At 45.3% G+C, this 17,859-nt stretch overlaps 1 protein-coding gene across 3 annotated transcripts in view; it reads right to left on the bottom strand.

Annotated features, from left to right (window-relative positions):
• The window catches only part of ERICH3 (glutamate rich 3), an 87,993-nt gene that overhangs the window by 69,344 nt on the left and 790 nt on the right, over positions 1–17,859 (bottom strand). For 2 of the 3 annotated variants that reach the window (XM_075320301.1, XM_075320302.1), the window contains exon 1: positions 15,746–15,852. The exons of the other annotated variant lie outside the window; for it this stretch is intronic. In XM_075320301.1, coding sequence (XP_075176416.1) covers positions 15,746–15,765 — 20 coding nt within the window. In that variant the 5' untranslated portion in view covers positions 15,766–15,852. Of the gene's footprint in view, positions 1–15,745; positions 15,853–17,859 lie in introns of those variants that run through there. 3 annotated transcript variants of the gene reach the window in all.

Here is a 17,859-nt window from a genome sequence, read left to right as displayed (position 1 = left end):
TTTCCAGGTTTAACTCATACCAGCAACTTCAAAAATTGCAATTCCAGATCCATTAACAGCACCTTATTGACCATTGCCAGGTCTCATTCATACCAGCAACAGCAAAAATTGCACTCCCAGATCTGTCAACAGCACCTTTGTTGACTGTTTCCAGGTCTCATTCATACCAGCAACAGCAAAAATTGCAATCCCGGATCTGTCAACAGTACCTTTGTTGACTGTTTCCAGGTCTCATTCATACCAGCAACAGCAAAATTGCAATCCCAGATCCATCAACAGCACCTTGTGGACCATTTCCAGGTCTCATTTATACCAGCAACAGCAAAAATTGCCATTCCAGATCCGTCAACAGCACCTTTTTGACTGTTTTCAGATTTAATTCATACCAGCAACAGCAAAAATTGCAATCCCAGATCCGTCAACAGCACCTTGTTAACCGTTTCCGGGTTTAATTAATCTGCTGTTGATTATAGTCTTTCCGTTTACGGTTTGTAACAACGAAGGTGACCATTATATATGATTATTCAGAACTTCCTCTGCTACAAATGTAATGAGCCTATTGGAAGAGGTTCAAGAGCCACCGAGAAAAGAACAAATAATTACCGTCCTGACGACAGGAGAAATAGGGACGATCCAGTGTCTGCTGAGTGCCCCCCCGGTAGTTGTGTCCCCGGCTATAATCTATGGAGAGGGCCCTTACATACTTACTATTTACTGCCCTAAATATCATATGTAAATCACCGCCAACCAATCCTGCTTCTTTTCTCTCTCCCTCATGCTTTATACTGCAGGTCGATCTGCAATCAATAACTGCTGGGTATGTAGGACTCCTTCCTTCCGGAAGTTGTTGCTTAGAGGTTTCTATTCCATAGAAAGTAATGGAGTGGGAGGCCGTTGCATTTGCGGGTCTGGCAGGTATTTCATCCTCTAACCCAGTGATAATGCCCCTGAGTTTCCAGTTATTCTATGTGCTGAGTATTTCTGCACCAAATCTGCATCTCTTGGCAGAAAAAAGGCACGAGGTGCCATGTTTTTGCTTCTTTTCTGATGCATTTTTTCCCATGCATTTTCTATGGATTCTTGGGTGGAAAAAAGCTGCAAAAACACTGAAAGAATTGACAGCTGCAGATTTATTTCTGCACCAAATCTGCAAGGGGAAAAAAAAAGCAACAAGTGCAGAAAACTTCAGGATTCTCATGGACTTTGCTGGGTAAATTACAAAATTGATTCTATTTACCAGCACTATCCAACAATATCCATATGTGAAGATGGTAAAAACAAGAGTTTATTCTCACCCCCTATGGATACAGTATAGCAGCATATTTTATCTATATATCATGTCACATAGGTCCAGCATATCCTCCTATACACATAACAAAAAGAATGAAAAAATACAAAATATCTTAAAAAGTGGAAAAAATACACATTTCCACAAATGTAATAGATAACGTGGAGTCCTGTCTTCCTCCCACTCATATCCGGACGTTCTGCGGAGAGCCGGCTTATATAACCGTCTATATCACGAGCTGCCCCATCATTATATAACATGGCGCTGCTGCAAGGACACTGACGACCAAGAGCAAACCGAGCTCGCTGCTGCAAAACACCAGAGCCGGATATATAATATATACTGAAACATCCAGAAAGAATCATCAGAGGGAAGGCTGGAAGACCCGACACCACATCCCTGCTGCCCACCTCACCCCGAGCCCCCAATAATACTCTGCGGTATATGTCGGCATCACATATAGCTAATCCAACTTTTGGGCAACGCTTTCATTGCACCAAAATTGGAATATCCTATTTTGCAGTATTGATCCTATTCTCCAAAATTAGAAAAGATGGCTACTTTATTTCAAAAACAGCGCCACCAGCTGTCCTCTGGTTGTGTGTGGTATTGCAGGTCAGCTCCATTCCCTTCAATGGAACTGAACTACAAAACCAGACGTAATAATGAACAGTTGTGGTTCTGTTTTTAGAAAAAAGTGGACCTGTTTTTTTATCCTGTGCAAACCCTTAAGGTGGTTATCTGGTTTAGAAAACAAAATTTCATTCTTGACCAAACAGCTTATGTGGCCACAGTGCTTTTTTTCTCAGCACAAAAAAAAGCTGCTTTTGTGTGCTTCTTTTCAAGATTCTTTTCATGCTTTTATTCATGCTTCTTTCATGCTTCTTTCATGGTTCTTTTCATGCTTCTTTTCATGCTTTTTTTCATGCTTTCATGCTTTTTTTCATGCTTCTTTCATGGTTCTTTTCATGCTTTCATGCTTCTTTTTATGCTTTCATGCTTTTTTCTTGTTTCTTTTCATGCTTTTTTCATGATTCTTTTCATACTTTTTTTCATGCTTCTTTTCATGCTTATCATGCTTTCATGCTTTTTTCATGCTTCTTTTCACGCTTCTTTTCATGATCTTTTTTCATGCTTTTTTCATGCTTATTTTCATGCTTTCAGGCTTTTTTTCATGCTTTCATGCTTTTTTGCATGCTTTCATGCTTCTTTTCACGCTTCTTTTCATGCTTTTTTTCTTGTTTCTTTTCATGCTTTTTTCACGCTTTTTTCATGCTTCTTTCATGCTTTTTTCATACTTTTTTTCATGCTTCTTATCATGCTTTCATGCTTTTTTCACGCTTGTTATGTATTGAGATAGTGGAAAAAAAGCAGGCAACAAGCAGAAACAAATGACATGTCGCTACTTTTTTCAGCAACAAAAAAAGCAAGGAAAAAAGAAGCACTGTGGGCACAGCGACTCACAATTCTCAGACTTTGCTGGGATGCATTTTCCTTGCTTTTGATCGGTTAAAAAAAGCAAGGAAAAAAGCATGAAAAAAAGTCCTGTGGAGAGCGGGTACAAGGAGTATCACTTAGGCAGTACACACTTTTTTAGTGTAGTTTTGTGACAAAACTGGAAGCAAATCCTGATGCCAGCAAAGTCAATGAGAAACCCAACGTGTAGTGCACATGTTTGGTGCAAAAAAATAATCTGCAGCATGTTGATTCTTTCAGCGTTTTTGCAGCGTTTTTCACCATTAAAAGCAATGAAAAAATGCATTAAAAAAAGTATAAAAAAACTTGTTAGAACATGGAAAAAATGCATTAAAAAAACCGCATGAACAATGTAGCAAAAGCGTGTTTTTTTTTGGAGCTGCATTTTTCCTGCCAAGAGATGGAGAAATGGTGCAGAAATATCTGCAGCCAAATACTAAACGTGTGCGTTTCGCCTTACTCTGTGCTTTACACAGAAGGTCCATTGATTTCTATAGGCGCCTTGTAATTCCTTATTTTGCCTGCGGAGGCACTGTGGGGAATTGAACACCTGCTGATTACAGCGGATCTCTGAGGGTCCCGGCCTCAGGTCTCCCCATGATCAGTAAAAATGCGGAGAACTCCTTTAAGATTCCCCTTTAGTGGAACTGGAAGGAGCTTTTATGGGACATATTTGAGCAGGACGGCCCCATTCTGCGATGCGCTGTGCTCTACAGCTCTGTAACTGATCAGCTACAGTAAAGCTCAGGAGATAAGGAGCTGCGATGCCGCTTATCTCCTATGGTAACAGGAGAATCGGACATGGCCAATCTAATTACCAGCTAAACATGGAGCATAAAACTGAAATAAAAGCCAAAAGCTGTGTACTGTAATGTGAACGGTCACGTAGATACGCAGGTAACGGATCCTGGGAATATCAGTGCCCAGAACAAAGAGCGGTGTCACCCGACACATGTAACTAAAACAGATCGATCCCCGGGCTCCAGACTGATAACCAGAAATGACCACACAAGGAGAGAATGTCCACAGCCATTATCTACAGCTCCATGGCTGATGGGGGTAGTAGTGCCCCTCGGATGTTGCACAGAAACTCTATATTATCATCTTGGGTACAAAATTATGTGCAAATAGATTGCACAATATATCTTAACAGCAGTGGCCAGAGCTTTGCATTTTCTGATACAGAAATCTATATCATTCTGCCTCCCTGCAGTCACCACTAGAGGGAGCTCAGTGCATACAGTGTTAATATGGCGCTCAATGCATGCTCAGTACACATAGTGCTGGCAGAAAACAGCCAGCATGGGATTTTTATACATTATATCTAAAGTGCAGGGAGCAGGTTGTAGAGCAGGAGGAGCGGAACAGTCTGATATTTGGTTTGTGGAAAAATATTCAGTACAAGTTGCAATTTTTCTCATTTAGACCTTTGCTCATTCTAGACTGAGGAGTCCAGTGGGCGGGTCTTACTGCCTGTAATTAATGACTGGGACCGCTCACTGGACAATTGATGCAAGTATAAAAAACTAGCACAGAACAAAAACATCTCTAGACTGGATATATTAATCTAATTAGCTTGTTTTCCTGCTGAAAAATTAAAGTTCAGAAAAAAACTAAGTTATAAAAATATAAGAAATTAATCAACACAAAATGATGAACATATTTAGCTTTAAAAAGACAAAATGATGTGCAAAGTGAGCAGCAGTGGTATTTTATAAGGCTCGTACACTGGCACTGTTATTTGGGTACTGTAAGGGGCTCATACACTGGCACTGTTATTTGGGTACTGTATGGGGCTCATACACTGGCACTGTTATTTGGGTTCTGTATGCAGCTCATACATTGGTACTGTTATTTGGGTGCTGTATACGGCTCATACACTGGCACTGTTATTTGGGTACTGTATAGGGCTCATACATTGGCACTGTTATTTGGGTTCTGTATGCAGCTCATACATTGGCACTGTTATTTGGGTACTGTATGGGGCTCATACACTGGCAATATTATTTGGGTACTGTATGGGGCTCATACACTGGCACTGTTATTTGGGTACTGTATGGGGCTCATACATTGGCGCTGTTATTTGGGTACTGCATGGGGCTCATACATTGGCACGGTTATTTGGGTACTGTATGGGACTCATACATTGGCACTGTTATTTGGGTACTGCATGGGGCTCATACATTGGCACTGTTATGTGGGTGCTGTATAGGGCTCATACATTGGCACTGTTATTTGGGTACTGTATGGGTCTCATACATTGGCACTGTTATTTGGGTACTGTATGGGGCTCATACATTGGCACTGTTATTTGGGTGCTGTATGGGGCTCATACATTGGCACTGTTATTTGGGTGCTGTATGGGGCTCATGCATTGGCACTGTTATGTGGGTGCTGTATAGGGCTCATACATTGACACTGTTATTTAGGTACTGTATGGGGCTCATACATTGGTACTGTTATTTGGGTACTGTAATGGGCTCATACACTGGCACTGTTATTTGGGTACTGTATGGGGCTCATACATTGGTACTGTTATTTGGGTACTGTAATGGGCTCATACACTGGCACTGTTATTTGGGTACTGTATGGGGCTCATACACTGGCACTGTTATTTGGGTACTGTATGGGGCTCATACATTGGTACTGTTATTTGGGTACTGTATGGGGCTCATACATTGGCACTGTTATTTGGGTACTGTATGGGGTCATACATTGGCACTGTTATTTGGGTACTGTATGGGGCTCATACATTGGTACTGTTATTTGGGTACTGTATGGGGCTCATACACTGGCACTGTTATTTGGGTACTGTATGGGGCTCATACATTGGCACTGTTATTTGGGTGCTGTATGGGGCTCATGCATTGGCACTGTTATGTGGGTGCTGTATAGGGCTCATACATTGACACTGTTATTTAGGTACTGTATGGGGCTCATACATTGGTACTGTTATTTGGGTACTGTAATGGGCTCATACACTGGCACTGTTATTTGGGTACTGTATGGGGCTCATACATTGGTACTGTTATTTGGGTACTGTAATGGGCTCATACACTGGCACTGTTATTTGGGTACTGTATGGGGCTCATACACTAGCACTGTTATTTGGGTACTGTATGGGGCTCATACATTGGTACTGTTATTTGGGTACTGTATGGGGCTCATACATTGGCACTGTTATTTGGGTACTGTATGGGGTCATACATTGGCACTGTTATTTGGGTACTGTATGGGGCTCATACATTGGTACTGTTATTTGGGTACTGTATGGGGCTCATACACTGGCACTGTTATTTGGGTACTGTATGGGGCTCATACATTGGCACTGTTATTTGGGTACTGTATGGGGCTCATACACTGGCACTGTTATTTGGGTACTGTATGGGGCTCATACATTGGCACTGTTATTTGGATACTGTATGGGGTCATACATTGGCGCTGTTATTTGGGTACTGTATGGGGCTCATACATTGGTACTGTTATTTGGGTACTGTATGGGGCTCATACACTGGCACTGTTATTTGGGTACTGTATGGGGCTCATACATTGGCACTGTTATTTGGGTACTGCATGGGGCTCATACACTGGCACTGTTATTTGGGTACTGTATGGGGCTCATACATTGGCACTGTTATTTGGGTACTGTATGGGGCTCATACACTGGCACTGTTATTTGGCTTCGGAGCAGTAACTTACAGAGAGCAGTTTTACTACACAGGTGAGATGTGCGATTCTACCCGTCCTCTCAGATCGGTGCATCCTCCTCACAGGCGACTGTAACATTAATCTCTAAGGAAATTAATCATTTCTTCTTAATCCATAGAAATCATTGAGAAGATAAATATAATTAATCTCCTGGTAATTGTCAGTAAATCATCTGCACGCTCTGGAAATTCACTTGGTCACATTACGAATTAGAAAAACATGACTTATTTCTTCCAGAAATAGCGCCTCCACTGACCATGGGACTTGCCTGGTATTGCATCTAAACTCCAGGAAAGTGAAGAAAAGACAATGAGCCGCACTCACGCCCTGCAGACAAGTGCAGCCTGAGCCTGCAGCCTCCTGGAGGGGAACACCGGAAGGATAGGAGTGCTTCTCGGCTACAGTATAGGGATGAGACTGTGCCAGAGACAGGCAGATACTGAGGGAAGGATAGGAGTGCTGCTCCGCTACAGTATAGGGATGAGACTGTGCCAGAGACAGGCGGATACTGAGGGAAGGATAGAAGTGCTGCTCCGCTACAGTATAGGGATGAGACTGTGCCAGAGACAGACGGATACTGAGGGAAGGATAGGAGTGCTGCTCCGCTACAGTATAGGGATGAGACTGTGCCAGAGACAGACGGATACTGAGGGAAGGATAGGAGTGCTGCTCCGCTACAGTATAGGGATGAGACTGTGCCAGAGACAGGCGGATACTGAGGGAAGGATAGGAGTGCTGCTCCGCTACAGTATAGGAATGAGACTGTGCCAGAGACAGGCGGATACTGAGGGAAGGATAGGAGTGCTGATCCGCTACAGTATAGGGATGAGACTGTGCCAGAGACAGACGGATACTGAGAGAAGGATAGGAGTGCTGCTCCGCTACAGTATAGGGATGAGACTGTGCCAGAGACAGACAGATACTGAGGGAAGGATAGGAGTGCTGCTCCGCTACAGTATAGGGATGAGACTGTGCCAGAGACAGACGGATACTGAGGGAAGGATAGGAGTGCTGCTCCGCTACAGTATAGGGATGAGACTGTGCCAGAGACAGACGGATACTGAGGGAAGGATAGGAGTGCTGCTCCGCTACAGTATAGGGATGAGACTGTGCCAGAGACAGACAGATACTGAGGGAAGGATAGGAGTGCTGCTCCGCTACAGTATAGGGATGAGACTGTGCCAGAGACAGGCGGATACTGAGGGAAGGATAGGAGTGCTGCTCCGCTACAGTATAGGGATGAGACTGTGCCAGAGACAGACGGATACTGAGGGAAGGATAGGAGTGCTGCTCCGCTACAGTATAGGGATGAGACTGTGCCAGAGACAGACGGATACTGAGGGAAGGATAGGAGTGCTGCTCCGCTACAGTATAGGGATGAGACTGTGCCAGAGACAGACAGATACTGAGGGAAGGATAGGAGTGCTGCTCCGCTACAGTATAGGGATGAGACTGTGCCAGAGACAGGCGGATACTGAGGGAAGGATAGGAGTGCTGCTCCGCTACAGTATAGGGATGAGACTGTGCCAGAGACAGACAGATACTGAGGGAAGGATAGGAGTGCTGCTCCACTACAGTATAGGGATGAGACTGTGCCAGAGACAGACGGATACTGAGGGAAGGATAGGAGTGCTGCTCCGCTACAGTATAGGGATGAGACTGTGCCAGAGACAGGCGGATACTGAGGGGAACATGGCATTGTCTAGAGGGGCGAAAAATGATCCCAACATCAAATAAAGAGTTAGAAGTAAGTAATAAGGAGTGAGCTTGGAAGAGAGCAGCTCTGCAGACCGCCATCCAGTGCATCGGCTGCTGGTATGTCAAGTTTACGCTCTGTACCAACAGATGACGACATCAGTGCCCCCCCATACAGTATGGCGTCCATCACAGTGCCTCTTATCCAGTATGACATCAATCAGTGCCCCCCCATACAGTATGACGTCCATCACAGTGCCTCTTATCCAGTATGACATCAATCAGTGCCCCCATACAGTATGACGTCCATCACAGTGCCCCCATACAGTATGACATCCATCAGTGCCCCCATACAGTATGGCGTCCATCACAGTGCCTCTTATACAGTATGACGTCCATCACAGTGCCTCTTATACAGTATGACATCAATCAGTGCCCCCATACAGTAAGACATCCATCAGTGCCCCCATACAGTATGACATCCATCAGTGCCCCCATACAGTGTGGCGTCCATCACAGTGCCTCTTATACAGTATGACATCAATCAGTGCCCCCATACAGTAAGACATCCATCAGTGCCCCCATACAGTATGACATCCATCAGTGCCCCCATACAGTGTGGCGTCCATCACAGTGCCTCTTATACAGTATGACATCCATCAGTGTCCCCATACAGTAAGACATCCATCAGTGCCCCCATACAGTATGAATCCAGGCAAAACAAAAGGTGCAAGTAGAGACCTAAAACATAACTTTTATTCGAGTGCAGCTAAAAAGCGAACCTAAGCTCACTAAGGGTGAGTAAAATCAAAGAAACAGTAGCAATGATTGCTATCATGCTAAAAGTAGGGCCAAATAAGAGCCCAAGTCGTCCCACCACTGGTAATGTAATGCGGCAATGCTAGCCTCAAATCTCATTTGAGGATGCCACCCAAAAACGGGCTGCCAGGGTGTAGAATGACTATGGAGTAACACACATTTCTTTCCACTCCTATAGCCGGAGGAGTCACCAACTTAAAGAAAGTGTGTCCAGAGTGTACATAAATATAATAGACATACGGGTATCGAGATTAAATCCCAAGAGGGAATGATCTTACCCGGTCTTGCAGAGATGAAAAAGGGGCAACTTTAGAAGGACATCACGGCTTTTTTGGGGGAGCTGCCCACCAGCTCATCAAATCTCACAATAATGTCATGGAGGGGTCAACTCCATATAGTCAAGAAACACTCACTTCCAACGCGTTTCATGGGGAACAATCATCAGGGGAGTCCGGGTGAAGATTATAGGGTATGGCCCATATACATCTTATGTGGCCATATTGTCATGCCCAAAAATGCTCTAAATCAAAGCAAAAATACACATTAAGCCCAAATAAGCATATGGAGCAGGCTTATCTTACTGCCCCATTCACAAGATACTCACCGCACATATGCATGCGTCAGGACCGAACCTTTTCAAAAGTGCCGCGCTCTGCATCCGAGAGCGGGCTCTTTTATAAACCGGCGCATGCGCAGAAGCACCATAGTGGCCGATGACGCGCGCTCCCAGAAAGCATCGGGACCGGAAACACGCGTCATCAGCCGCCGCGTCGCAACGGGGCGGGCACGGCCTCACCAGGTAACGTCACATCCTGGAGAGTGACGCTTGCTGGTTTAGACAAACTAGAACACAGAGCGCGTTGCCATCACAAAGTAAACAGGCTCCGGTTCAACCAGCATAGCGTCATTGTACAGAGAAGATCCCTCTCTGAGATGGATTTATCCATTCTAAACAAGGGTCTGTCTTTTGTGCCGACAACCGATTTTGATGAATTTGAGGCAATTAAGGATTTGCATCTTTTTGCAAGACGCCTCAAATGGAAAAAATTCTTTGGTAGACAAACGGAAAAAACCTCGGCTGAGCTAGGAATCCCAAGAGAACTCCTTGAGGATGTGAAATTGCTTTTCCACCTTGGGGACATGAACCCAAACGATTTCGGTGAAGGCCCTTTCACAAATTTGAGAAATAAGAGTGTTAAGATGCCTCCTGTCATGACAGAGATTGACGCGATTGATATTTTTGTTAACTTGGTAACTGAAGACGTTAGGAACAGCATGGGGGTACGCAGAAGTCATTATAACTTGACCAAAACAGAGATGCTCAGTCTAAAAAGCCTAGAGAGGGACTCCAGTGTCACCATAAAACCCTCGGATAAAGGGGGGAATGTGGTGATACTGGACTCTTGTGACTATAAGGAGATTTGTTTGAAGATCCTTAGTGATTTTACTCACCCTTAGTGAGCTTAGGTTCGCTTTTTAGCTGCACTCGAATAAAAGTTATGTTTTAGGTCTCTTATACTTGCACCTTTTGTTTTGCCTGGATTCAGCTATTTACTACGGTTGATACTGTGCATCCCCTGGGTACATTGCGGCTTTAACCCATACAGTATGACACCCATCACAGTGCCCCTCATACAGTAAGACATCCATCACAGTGCCCCCAAACAGTATGACGCCCATCACAGTGCCCCTCATACAGTAAGACATCCATCAGTGCCCCCCACACAGTATGATGCTCATCACTATGCCCCCCGATGTTGTATTACACCCATCACAGTGACCCCATACAGGATGACATGCATCACAGTGACCCCCATACAGTACAACACAAATATTAGTTCCCACCCTACAGAATGAGACCATCAGTGCCGCCATACAGTATGACGCCCATCACAAAGCCTCTCATACAGTATGACATCCATCATAGTTCTTCCCATACAGTATGATGCTCATCACTGTGCCCACCTTATAGTATTACACCCATCACAGTGCCCCTATTCAGTATGCTCATGACTATGCCCCCATATAGTATTATACACATCAAATTGCCCCCATACAGGATGACATGCATCACAGTGCCTCTATACAGTATGACGCTCATCACAGTGCACCACATACAGTATTACATCCATCATAGTGCCCCATCATACAGTAAGCCGCCCATCACAGTCCCCCTCTTACAGTATGACACTCAAACTGCCCCCATATAGTATTGTGCCCTTAACAGTGCACCCAAAACAGTATGACACCCATCACAGTACCCCCCATAGAGTATGATGCTCACAGTGCCCCATACAGTATTACCCCTATCACAGTGCCCCCCATACAGTATGACACCCATACAATATGATGCCATCACAGTGCTCCCATATAGTATGTTGTGTCTGACAATTACATACAGTATGATGCTTCCACAGTGCCTATTACATACAGTATGATGTTCCCATAATGGCCCCCACAAAGTATGATGCCTTTTCTTTTTCCTCAAAATAATACACTACTAAAAAGCCCAAAAAACGAAAATAAAAATACTTGCCAGTTCAATTACCACATTGAGCTGCTCCGGTCTGTGCTGCGTGTGACTCTACTGAAGGTGCAATTTAGTGACACCATGGCTCCTGCTGCGCTGAGCCTCAGATGCACAGGTTGGATGGTGGGGCCCAGAGCTGACGGCTCCCCACTCCACCACTATGTACAAGGACGTAAATCCAGCTGCAATTAGACCTTACCCCCTGACCTCCCGGGCAGAATTCACAACACCATCAGGGGTCCGGTGCAGCGGGGTCACCCCACGCCCCACATAAATATTTCCCTTGCTGTCGGTTGTGCGAGATCATGGGCACCGCCACCACCAGTGATAAATGCTGCTGCTTTATCTATTACCGCAATAGTGTGAACACGACCCAGGAGGGAACATCGGCCAAGAACAAAAGCAGAGTTTATATTGGAAAGTGTATTTTACTGTGGTTTAGAGGATTGGACTACAAAACATTAAAGGGACCCCGAAAACCTGGACAATTCACAGAATCTTCACACAGAATATTTACAGTATACGGAAATAAATTATTCTCCTGAATAATGCGAAGGACACAAGCCACTAACCCTGGTGCAATCGGTCGTGTGACCCGGACGTGCTCTCTATCTGATACATTTGCAAACTTTTACTTATTCATTAGCAGCGGCACAAGACTGCATTACAGAGGCGATCAACGTTCACAAGATACTGGAGAGTGACCGGATAGAGTCCGAGACGAGAACAGTCCAGAAAGAAATGGGAGACGCCAAGGACCCCCTGTGTGCCGCGATACTCCGAAGATCCAAGACCTCCACCAAAGCCTGGAGCATCGGCCACGCCAATCAGTCGTACATTACATTGGGCCATCTGCATGCCGACTCGTGGCTCGAGCATACCGGTGCTATAGAAGTTGCTCATCCATCTGCTATGTTCACACGTCGCATATTTAGTGCGGATTTTACAGTATCAGCAAAGTGAATGCGTTCTCCCTTAATGTCAGACAAAAGCTGCATCTTTTTTTGGAGCAGAATCTGCGCAAACATTGTTCTGTTGCTCTTTTTTCAATCCACAGCTCGACAATTCTTTGTGCAGAATCACTGAGGATTCTGCATCAAATCTGCAGCAAAAACTGCAAAAAATCCTCATGTAACAAGTGTTGATTCTGCTACAGATTAGCGGCAGATGTGCTACAGGTTTGTGCACACTGAGTTTTATTAATGACTTTTCGGAGCAGAAAGTCTTCAAAACTATGTGCACACAAAGTGTTTTTAGAGCAGTCATTTTCTGCTCAGTTGCTGCTCTGAAAATTCAGCAAAAAGACTTGTGCGCACATAGCCCAACTCCCATCATTATGCATATTTTTTTTTTTTTTTTTTTAATTAAGTGTGGTTAATGGAGAGTTTTTGTGCCAAAATGTGTGCAAAAAACCTAATTGTGAACATTCCCTAAGCTTTTGCGCACAGTTTCGGCTCCAAAAACTCAGCAAAAAGACTCCGAGCAGAACTTCCAAGTTTTTGAGAAGGATTTGGAGAGGATTTCTGCCCCAAAGCCTCCTCAAAAAACTTTATGTGCACAGATCCTTCGGAAAAATGGAAACAGATACTCATTGTGTGAACCCAGAGTGTATAAGAGGGCAAATAGCATCATGCTCCACGGGGAACTTTGCACACTACTCCACAGTTTATAATCTGTAAATCCAGTTCGGATTGATCCGCAGAGAAACTACAGCTTTTTTTGCAGATCTTACAAGCTGATTTTGCTACAGATTTAGTTCAGGTTTTGGTGCAGATTTCACTCTTTCTTTCTGCACAAGGACTTGAAATGCTAGAGATTTAAAAAATCAGCACCGCAGGTCAATTTCCACACAGAAAATATCTGCAATGTGTAGATGACGTCTTTTTCAAATCTTATTTTCTTGGTGGGTGCTATAATACGCTGCAGATTTCTGCTCACAAATCCGCACCAAATATCTGCAAGTTGGGAATTTTGCTTAAAATAATGGATGAATAAATATAAAAAACTAAACCGTCTATCAGCAAATCGCCCAATTTTCTACTTTTTAACTTGGTAACACTGATATAAACTACATCTCCACTGCAAACACAAGAATAAAGTCACAAACCTTATCACTAAGATGTCACGTCATCAATCACATCAAAACCCCAGTGCGCATTAATTAATAAAGGTATAAAAAAGTGCATAAAAACAGAAAAGTATTAAAGAAAAAAGGAATTGCTAAAGAATTTAAATTGAAGGGTTATAATTGTAACAGGACTTTGGACCCCAATATTCAGAGCAGTATGCACGCTCCCAGGCGCCAGCTGTGCAGGGAAATGCAGCTGCACCTATTTATTTCAATGGATCTGTCCTGCAGTCCCTGCACTAGATGTAGGGGGCGCCGCTGAGCACTAAAAAAAAAAACGAAAAGTCATTGCTGCTGCCCCTTATTCTTCAGGACTGTGAGATCCCACTAATCATCAAGAAATAGCATGTCCTAGCAATATACTAATACATGGAATAACTCTTTGGAATAAATGCCATGCTGAAACTTAAGGTCATGTTCACATTTCGGGTTTTTAGCTGTCTTTGAAGCAGAAACTGAACAGAAGTGCTCCAAAGGTCTTGTCCTGGCCTCGTTTTGGCCTCAATCTGGCCTAATTTTGAACTCGTTCCAGCCTCATTCTAGTCTATTTCTCGATCTGGCCTCATTCTTGCCCTAGCCCCGTTTTGGCCGCATAATGTCCTCATCCTGGCCCCTTTTTGGCCTCGTCCTGGCTTTGTCCTGGACCCGTTTTGGCGTCGTCCTGCACCCGTTTTGGCCTCCTCCTGGACTCGTTTTGGCCTCCTCCTCGACCCGTTTTGGCCTCCTCCTGGACCCGTTTTGGCCTCGTCCTGGAACAGTTTTGGCCTCGTCCTGGAACAGTTTTGGCCTCGTCCTGGAACAGTTTTGGCCTCGTCCGGGACCCGTTTTGGCCTCGTCCGGGACCCGTTTTGGCCTCGTCCGGGACCCGTTTTGGCCTCATACGGGACCCGTTTTGGCCTCATACGGGACCCGTTTTGGCCTCATACGGGACCCGTTTTGGCCTCATACTGGACCCGTTTTGGCCTCATACGGGACCCGTTTTGGCCTTCTTCTGGCTCAGTTCTTACCTCATCCTAGCCTTGCTCTGATCTCATTCTTGCATTTGCTTTTGATGTATCTTCTGACTTTTGGCCAGTCAGAAGTTGGGGGCACAAGATGATGCCATGAGACCGGAGTGGCACCGAAAACGCATGAACACATCTATAGGTGGGTATAATACCAGGGACGGGGAGCATTGATCTAAAGCGCCCTCCAGCAGTGAAATTAAAAAAAAAAAAAAACTAACAAAAGAAACGCTGGAGTGCTGCTTTAAATAGCAATTGCCTAATATAGGGTCACTAGTTACCCTAAATACATTTCTCCAAATTAAATCCACATGACTAACGTCTATGTAAGCGGTCTCCAATCTCTGGCTCCCCAGCTGTTGTAGAACCACAACTCCCAGCTCGTCCCTCCATCCTGCAGCTGCCAGGACCGTCTGGGAGTTGTAGTTATGCCACAGCCTCAGGTTGCAGGTTAGCTCATGTATCAGGCTCTGATCCCACCTACATCATCAGTATTATCGGATCTCCCATATTTCGTTATATCAGGGAATTGGCATTTAAGCAATTTCCTAATACATTCTGCAGAGAGAATAAATGACATAAAACGACCGGATTCAGTCAGTGATTACAATCTACGTATTTGCAGTGGTGTAAGCTTTTCCCTTCACACAGTTTAGACCTCGAAATATAATATTTATTCATTTATATAATAATAAATAAGTGGTGCAAGAAAAACACCAAAAATAACAGATTTATAACCGAAAACACCAATAGTGATCAAAGTGCCATTATTTAAAGGTACTGTGAATGGGATCCATTGGGTGCTCATGTATAAATGAGCGCTGTCACTTTAACCGCAGTCCCGAAGATCAGCACAAACTTTGCAGACACAGTTTACAATACAAATAGTTGTAGAATTTCTTCTTAACCGTAGCATATACCGGTCTCCACATCTGTACTGCATGATGGGGGTTGTAGTTCTTCTAAGCAGCGCACTAGATGACTAGTGACCTTGGAATAATTGTCAGCATTTAAATAGTTAAATTGCATGTAGTGATGGTAAAGCAGGGGGTGCAGGAGGAGAACCCCCTATTTCTGCACAGATGTGGGGCACTTACCCGGGATATGGGTGGCTCATGGTGTAGCGGAGCGGTGCAGCCCGTCCGGCTCCTTCCCTGGCTCTGCACGGATGGCACCCTGGTTGCTAGGTTGAGACACATCATGATGCTTTTGCACAATGTGGGCAGGAGATTGCGACCAATCCTGGAGAAACCCGTCCTCTCCTGCTCTCATTGTGGCTGCATCCAATGAGCAGCCATATTGTCAGCCCTGGGCTGAGCTGCCTGTGTCATTATCTGTTCCCTAGGAGCCGGCACACAACAATGGGAGATTTACAACCTGCAGCAAGATCTGGCCCGGATCTCAGCAGCCGAGATGTTACTGGGTCAGGACGGAGCCACACAGCCGAAATCCCAGAAGAGAAGAAAGCGACCACTTTCCTCCATGTTCTGCCTTTGTTTTGACCTTATAGAAATGCACCAAAAATGACTCGTGTAGACACAGCGAAGCTCAATACTGGGGGCTCCGAGGCGGCTTCATGCTCACCCTGACCCCCGGGTCCATAGGGGCTCGCGATTCACAATATTGGGGGCACCGCGCTCACATCTCACCCCCGGGTCCATAGGGGCTCGTGATGGGGCCGAGTGCTGAGGAACAGAGGACAGAAAAGTTACCACAGCTCTGCTGACCCCATAACTGCAGAGTCCAGACCTCCTCTGGTAACATCAGCACAAAACTGCGCCCACCGGTGGCTTCATGGCTGAACAGCTGCAGCAGCTGTACATCACCAAGCACAATGCCGAACCGTACATCACCAAGCACAATGCCGAACCGTACATCACCAAGCACAATGCCAAACCGTACATCACCAAGCACAATGCCGAGCCGTACATCACCAAGCACAATGCCGAACCGTACATCACCAAGCACAATGCCGAGCCGCATATCACCAAGCACAATGCCGAGCCGAACATCACCAAGCACAATGCCAAACCATACATCACCAAGCACAATGATGAGCCGTACATCACCAAGCACAATGCCGAGCCATACATCACCAAGCACAATGCCGAGCCATACATCACCAAGCACAATGCCGAGCCATACATCACCAAGCACAATGCCGAGCCATACATCACCAAGCACAATGCCGAGCCGTACATCACCAAGCACAATGCCGAGCCGTACATCACCAAGCACAATGCCGAGCCGTACATCACCAAGCACAATGCCGAGCCGTACATCACCAAGCACAATGCCGAGCCGTACATCACCAAGCACAATGCTGAGCCGTACATCACCAGGCTCAATGCTGAGCCATACATCACCAAGCACAATGCCGAGCCGCACATTACCAAGCACAATGCCGAGTCGTACATCACCAAGCACAATGCCGAGCCGCACATCACCAAGCACAATGCCGAGCCGTACATCACCAAGCTCAATGCCGAGCCGTACATCACCAAGCACAATGCCAAGCCGTACATCACCATGCACAATGCTGAGCCGTACATCACCATGCACAATGCTGAGCCATGCACCACTAAGCACAATGCAGACCGTTGTATGCAGTAGTGTAAAGCTGCCACCACTCTGGAGGAGACGTGTTCTCTGCAGGGATGGATCAACCTTCTCTATCTGCGTCTGATGGAGGAGTCTGGGTTTGGTGAATGAAGGACGTTACCCCCTGACTGCATTGTGCCCACTGTACAGATGGTGGGGGAGGATGATGTTCCGTGTTGTTATTGGAAAATGTGTCATGGCCATCTGTCTCTTACTAGAGAGTTGTGACAGAATCTGGACCAGAGTCGCTCTTTGCCATCTGAGACTCTTCATATTAAACGTATTCCCTAAACTTTGGTGCTTAAGGGGTTAATGTCAGTTTTGCTTCCAGCAGCTTCTGACTTCTGGCCTCAGGTGTTTCTGGTTGGTGACCACTCCCTTCCCCTATATATGGACACACCTTCCAGTAGAGGGCGCCAGTTATTCAGAATCCATTCTGAAGCCAGGCCTGGAGATGGAAGCAGCTGCTGGAGCCCTTGTTGCTATGAAGCGATTTGTGCTGCAATCCTGGTGTTTGACTGCAGCCATGAAGCTATGCTTTATCCTTTGCTGTTTCCCCTGTCTGTTGTACCTTTCCTTCCTGTTGTATTAGTGCAGCGGTGGGACTAGT

The sequence above is a fragment of the Anomaloglossus baeobatrachus genome, chromosome 8 (genome assembly GCF_048569485.1).
Source record: "Anomaloglossus baeobatrachus isolate aAnoBae1 chromosome 8, aAnoBae1.hap1, whole genome shotgun sequence".
Taxonomy (NCBI): Eukaryota; Metazoa; Chordata; class Amphibia; order Anura; family Aromobatidae; genus Anomaloglossus; species Anomaloglossus baeobatrachus.
This window is presented reverse-complemented; position numbering and strand designations above follow the sequence as displayed.